The following is a 6943-nucleotide window of genomic DNA, read 5'->3' as shown; positions in this document are numbered from 1 at the left end:
AGGGGTTTATAATTAAATTTGGCGCAAGTTGTATATATAAGAATTTGCATGGATGAAGATGGTGTATACTAAAATTATTATTATAACATGTCAAATGGTAGTCTCGGCTCAAAAATGTTCATTTTAGATTATGAAATTAATTTTATAATTTTGGTCGTTAATGTTTCTTTAACATGAACATTAGGTAAGGTTTGAAATTTTCAGATAAATCCCTTACATTAGGGAGATATAAGAGGTCTTCACGTGTACGTTTTTTTTTTCCCTGAACGTGAATAATGCAAAGAAAAAAAAATCCTTGTGTTGTTTTCTTCGTAAATAAGCTTGGAGTAGCTAGCTAGTTAGTTTAATCGCTCATCGAATATCCAAATCAAGTCTGATCAAGCTAGCTAAGACGTCTCGTTCGATCGAATGATCAGTAACTTGCATTGTGTTTCCATTGTTGAAGTCGTTCATTGGCTCAAGAAAAAGGATATAAGGGAATAAACATAAGTTGGTTCAAGCTGTTCAACTTTTATTCTCCGGGTCTTGGATTTAAGTTTTGTGAATGGAAAAAAACTATGCTCGGACAGCTTTATCCCCTTTATGGGCAGGGTTAGACTGAATTAGTCGGGGCTCATTGAATTTTCGCATACCGAGGTACACACCGACAAAGGATATAAGAAAAAAAAAGGGGTTTGTAATGGGTGTGTCACGCCTTATAATATGAAAACAGTTGTTTACGGATTTTACTCCTTCTCACCGATCTCGGGTGATTATTTTATTAATCACCCTTGCAATTGGATGGATTACTTGAAACATCAGTTAAATCTTGTTGACATGATTAATTAGAGGTTGACCCACCAAATTGCACGTTATAAATCCAGCAGATAGAGAGTCATGATTGGCTAGATTATGATTTGTCTCTTGAATTTTTATGGTGAGTTTGATTTTAGAGTTAAAGTAAACTTGATTTTGATTTTGATTTTGATCGTGGAAAATGACAAATGAGATGATATTATAAATTTGACTCGGGAAACGTGTATTTTTTGTTGTGTAGTGTGTTGAGTTAAAATCAAAATCAAGAATGAGGGCAGCCAACTTATAATCCTTGTACTCAATTTGTTTAAGTTACATTGACATCAATAGTAAACTTAAAGGACAGAAAAATGTTGGATCTATATCGACAGGGAGAAATTCAATTCAATGTATAGCTATGGATAGATGAAGAAACAACGAATGAATCGGGAACTAAAATCGAACTATACAATGATCCTGAATTTCATCTAAGTAGTGAGGATGGCTGGGAGAAAGTGTGATTTGGATCCGAGGACCTTCGCTTTAGTATCCGGAAAGAATTCCATTCCGGGAAACTCCACTACCTCTCCATTGTCGGAAACGGCCACCGGATACTTAAGCAGGTGACTTGGCAGGTCGCTTTCCGCTTTTTGGCAGGTATATAGATCCCAGTTTCTGGAGGCTATCTCATTCACCTTACGGATGCATTCCAAGCTCTGGGGTTCATCGAAGATGTCATGAAGCTCACCGATGTGCTCGTGCCATAAGGCCTTCCGTAACCCATATATCTGTCCCCTCGCGGGGTTATCATCACTGGCCAGATGATGCTGCTGGTGGCCTCCCATCGCGATCTCAGTGTCTCTGCCTCCATCCATCGACCTCTGGTTGATGTTGGCAGATCCAATGATTATGTATTCATCATCAACTGAGGATAATACGAACCATATATATGTGCATTAGATTCAGTTCCTAATAATTGGATAAGAGATGAAAAATGCGAAGTCTAGTTTAAAGGTCTTGCAGGATGTTATCAGAATAATTATATGAGCATTAAAAAAAAAAATTGTACACGTTTTCAGAGTGTGTACCGATCATTGTCTTGGCATGAACATAGATCATGAACCGTCGATTTTCCTGAGCTCGTTTGTAATCAGTACCATCTTCCGGTTTATTCTCCGGGGCATACTCACCACTCGAATGAGCTTCTCTATTCCCCAAGCAGAAGAATGTCAAATAGTCCATTGGATCTGTTTTGATCCCCTTTCCTTTCAAGGCCTTAACAACATCGCTATACATCATCTCCATCGTCCTTTTCTGCCAATGCAGTATTGCTTGGACCGATCCACTCTCAGGAATTCCCTCGGGCCACATTGGAATCACGATGTACACAGCAAATCTTTCTCCAGCATCGATCTTGCTCACTATCTTGAGGGAAAGCTCCTTCGGGATCAGATTCCTGGCACCAGCATCCTCGATCTCAGGGTCATTCAAGTTTTTCCAGCAAAACGAGCTTCCGAGGAAGTATTGGTTTTCAATGTAGATGAAATTTTTGGCTCGTCGGATGGCGTTTACATAAGCATCTTGGATGCTTCTTTCGATGACTCCTCCTCGATCAAGGACTAATCCGCGTTGAGTTGCTTCACTAACCGTGCTCGGAAGCCCCAGGGCTGCCCCGCCATCAATCGACCGAAATAATTGGACTTTCCATGTCTCAGGGTCTTCAGAGAATGCACTTTCTGACTGGCTCATGAAGACACTTTCGAGATCGTCCAACTTAAGAAGCATGTCCTTCCGGCCTTGTTTTCCCCAACGTTGTTCGAAATTGACCAACACATCCCATGCTACTGGCCCTTCGAGCCGGCAATGGACATCATGCCAAGGTTCGCGGGGGCCACCCTTGTGTATTGAGGCTCCATGGAAGTTTGGTTGATGAAAATCTTTGCTATGAGTTGATCCCAAACTTTTAAAAATGGAATGCGAGGGAGTATCATATCTCCCATCACAGAGATCAATGCCACCGATGAAGCTGACAATCCTTCTCTTCCCCGAACCTCCATGAACATCCTCAGCATCCACGACTACTATCTTCTGATGATGTGTGAACATTGTCGCGCTCTCAATGTCCTCCACAAGGCTCTGCCCGCCATCGGGATTCCGTGGACACAACACGCATTGGACCCCTGAGTTATGGAAGTAACTCTCTGTGTCTTCATCATGGGTGGACATAACTCCATCCTTCTTTAGCAGCTTAACGGAAGTTCGGTCGTCCCAAACAAGCACGAGGACCCTAACACCTTGTCTGGCTTTCTTCTTAAGGAGCTCACCTAAAGTTAGTGCTGCATTCTGGTTTTCCCCGTGCTTTTTCCTCCGTAAGTGATCCCTAAGTAAGGTGATGGGTGGATAAACAGACCAGCCCGCTATATAAATTAAGTGTCTGGCATTAGATATTGCATCGAATATATCTTCCCAGCATCGATGAGGCTGATGATGTTGCCCCCCCTGGAGACAAATTGTCGGGGTAAACCCATCAGGAACATGAGCGTCTTGATAAAGAGAGACTCTGCAACCATCCCTTTGCAGAAAGAATGTGTACGGAACTCCCGAAAATGCCGAATTTCCTAATCCCTTGGACCAGGTCGGGTCCCTATCAACACTATCAAACCTCAGTTTCACGTGGATTTTCGACCTGTGGTGAAGAGACTTCCTCTTGGAGATCTCGAGCCACCTATCAACCTCTTTTCCTGAAAGAAGCTCATCTCCTATTGGGATTGATGCGGTTCCAACCACTTTTGTGCTCACATGATCGAACTCTTTGATGGAGAAGGTGATGTGAGAGGCCATGTGCGCGCAGTACACTCGGAACGATTCATTCCATTGGGGATTGCAGCGAGCACTTTCGATCAGCCTTGTTCGGCACACTCGAGCTTTTCCCAAGTCAATCGCGGTATAAAGCCTGAAGATTCCTTTTCCCAGCCCAACACATTTCTCAAACTTCTTTGTCAGCTGCTGGCAGCAGAAATAAAATGGGTTCTCCATCATCGATGTAATTATAGCAATGGCTGAAATAAATCCTACAACTACAAGGAGTCGATTCCTCATAGTTTTCTTGATTTAAGTTTCCACGGGGGCCCGGGTTGGCTTAATGACGAGAACCCCGCACACGATGTATTACTCAATCATTCAAAGGGCCTGACGTATCCATGCATCTAGCGTTCAACTTGCAGACTTAAGAAACTAGCTAGGTGAAACAACCTGGCTTATATTTATGCATATTCAAATTCCGACGATGGAACAGAGGATTGATTAATGTCATATGTAAGAAAACAAGTTATTGAAGTAGAACTGCACTGAACCTCACCAAAAGAACACGGGCTAGATCCCGAATCTTGATCAACCACGTGCTGCAGATAATCCAAGCTCATCTATTACTATATCAGTCCCAGAACTAGACCTCGGACATATATATACAGAGAGATAACAAGAAAGAAGATATACCTTGTGGAAGAAGGAGGAGCAGCTTCCCCTGGAAACCCCATCGACCTCGTATATTGTCGCATGAAATGTTCCATGCAGCAGAACTTCATCCCCCATTACTACACCCAAATACAAACAAGTACAGCTCTTAATTCTCAGAAAAAAAGGAAGAAGCATAGCCATCAACCATGAGAAGGTAATGGAAAGCTCAATGAAAAAATTAAGGTAAAAAAAAAAAGGAAAAAAAATCCATTTCCAAGACTTTAAAGCATTCAAACATGGAGAGACTTACTCGAATAACGAATATGGATGAGGAAATACAATGGTCAGTCCTCTGTTCTCTTTTCCTTTAGATCGGAGATGGAGAAGATGAACAAACGGACGATGAGTTCGACTTAGTGATAATTATATGGAGAAATGGGATATATATAAAAATATATATATTAACTAGGGTAAAGGGATCTATATTGTTGTTATATATGCAATTGGCGCGAATTAAATGTTCTTGATGGTCAAGTTTCGAATAAATATAATTATGTGTTTTTCTTTTTTGGCATGTGGGTTGTTATGGGAATTCCTCTCTTGTTGTCTTTCTATGACCGGTTGGTAGTCGATTATGGAACTCTTTAATTACAACGAACAACATTAGATGGAAGCAGCCTGAGGAAATTCGATCTAATTAATTTGTGCTTGGGTCAACCTTTACTTTATATACTATATAAAATAGCTTAGTTAATGGTCTCTCTTATAATTTTAAAAATCAAAATAATATGACGAGAGAGTAAAGATATCAGACATAGTTATAGGGTCAAAACGAGGAGAATATAGAAAATTCATGCCGTGAGAGTTTCACCTCTTAATGAGCCGACTCGTCTCGATTGGATTAGTCAGGGTTCACACCGAAAAGAAAATGAGCAGAATTATTTTAAAGCAACCCATCTAACTTCATAAACCACACCTATTTTATAGACAACAAATATGAGAACAAAATTTGGAAAAACCAATTTTATTAATTCCTAAAGGATTATCTAAACTAACTAATCCACGCGAATTTATTCCAAAAATCCTATAATGCTAAATGATGGGAATACTATATCTTACGGTTAACAAACAAAATTAGCTGACGCGGTTTCTAGACATATATTGACTTTTCAAAAGACTCGAGAAATGGGGAGCAAAATCAGGGATATGATTAACTTATGTATAGTATAGCCTCTGGTGTGAATTCAGATTGAAAAGAAGAAGGAAAAAAAAAAATTTGTTTGTTGTTTTCTTGTTAATTAAGGGAGAAGGAACTCAGCCTTCTCAATATCAATAAGGACTGCCCTTATTAAGTTATAGACTCGGTCTACATTGGCCTCTCCTTTATCAACTCGATCCATTTGAGATGCTTCTAAAGCTGCCGGTGTCGTATTTATATGTATTTAGAACCAGAAAAAAAGAAGAAGTTGGAAATGCGACTGCCTAGCCCGAAACTTCTCAAAATTAGAACATATGTCACATAGAGACTCCTTACTTAATTAAGGGGAAAAAGGGAAGACTTTAGTCTTACAATCGTTCTTCGAAAGTTTTGGGTACATATCTTGAAGCCTTCGTTGATTGATTAACAAACTTCCTGAAACTTTACAGTCGGGCTGGAGATATCTTTCACTTAATATATATATTGACGTGATTTAGAATCAAAGTAGAGTATGTCTCTTTTGATCAAAGAATCAATGTAGAATGTCAGCGCACTCCTAAGAATATTAGGAAATATTCAATTCAATCAGCTCTTTCATAATATATAAAGTAGTTCGTTAGGTGACTAGCTCCACATTAGTAATTAACAAAAATACCAAAATAATAATGGTGATAAATATGATAATAACTAAGATGATGGAACATGGCTGTCCTGTCAACTACGAACTACCTGTCAAATATTATTTAGTTAGTAATTAATTTCTTCATATACAGCGTCTTAATTTAAGACTGAATTTAATTTCTTTTGCCTGCTGAAACCTTTAATCGTTGGCTTAGGAACTGTCGTTTAAATCTCTGTGCATGCTGAGCTGGGTTGAAGATAGACAAATAAAATACTAAAAAAATTTGAATAAATATCCATGAATGTTATATACTATTCATGGTGATAAAAGGTGAATTCCGGAAAACCTGCTACATTGCTCATACGGGATTAAATAATTAATCACTCAAGTTTTCTTTAAAGCGTTTCCATCTTCTATATGGATATATATATTTGTTATTCGAAAGAAGTAGTAATGACTCAACCCTTCTCCCTGCTAGAAGTATCGATGTCGATCGACCGAGATCTTCACCTGTTTTCAGTGAAATCATGTTTGTGAGACCTCCATGATCCATCCAAATAAAATAACCTAACAAATGGATCTGATATGGAGTCTACAGCATGGCATGGGCCATTATTGCTAAATTGGGCCATAGAGATTGACCCTCACTGTTCAAAAGGGCTTCAAAGAGAGCCCTCAGTCTCAGTGATCTTCATCAGACCAAAGTTGGAAACTGGCATGGGACAGATTGTGTGGGCTAGGCAATTCATGGGAAGATCTTGAATTCATCCTCCATGAGCAATTTGAAAACTGTCCTAATTGTGTTTTATTTCTTTCCTATATTAACCTTCCGATACAATTCATTGGGACATATATGGAGTTTCAATTTGCGCTTGGTCTCATCCAAAATCGTA

General features: G+C 39.4%; 1 protein-coding gene across 3 annotated transcripts; it reads right to left on the bottom strand.

The window, feature by feature from the left end:
- Positions 1-1072: 1072 nt before the first annotated feature.
- Positions 1073-4724, bottom strand: LOC116198973 (phospholipase D alpha 1-like). Of its 3 annotated transcripts, none has more exons than XM_031529254.1 (4): positions 4541-4724; positions 4270-4367; positions 1863-3780; positions 1073-1699 (listed from the first exon to the last, which is right to left on the bottom strand). In XM_031529254.1, exons 2-4 carry the CDS (start codon positions 4363-4365, stop codon positions 1263-1265), a joined length of 2451 nt encoding a protein of 816 aa, XP_031385114.1. In that variant the 5' UTR covers positions 4366-4367; positions 4541-4724; the 3' UTR covers positions 1073-1262. The 3 variants fall into 3 exon arrangements, with proteins under 3 accessions (XP_031385114.1, XP_031385115.1, XP_031385116.1); XM_031529255.1 differs by having other exon boundaries at positions 1863-3777; XM_031529256.1 differs by lacking the exon at positions 4541-4724 and having other exon boundaries at positions 1863-4175.
- Positions 4725-6943: the final 2219 nt, after the last annotated feature.

The sequence above is a fragment of the Punica granatum genome, chromosome 3 (assembly GCF_007655135.1).
Source record: "Punica granatum isolate Tunisia-2019 chromosome 3, ASM765513v2, whole genome shotgun sequence".
In the NCBI taxonomy this organism is placed as follows: domain Eukaryota; kingdom Viridiplantae; phylum Streptophyta; class Magnoliopsida; order Myrtales; family Lythraceae; genus Punica; species Punica granatum.
The sequence above is the reverse complement of the archived record's forward strand: the minus strand, read 5'-3'. Positions and strand labels throughout refer to the sequence as shown.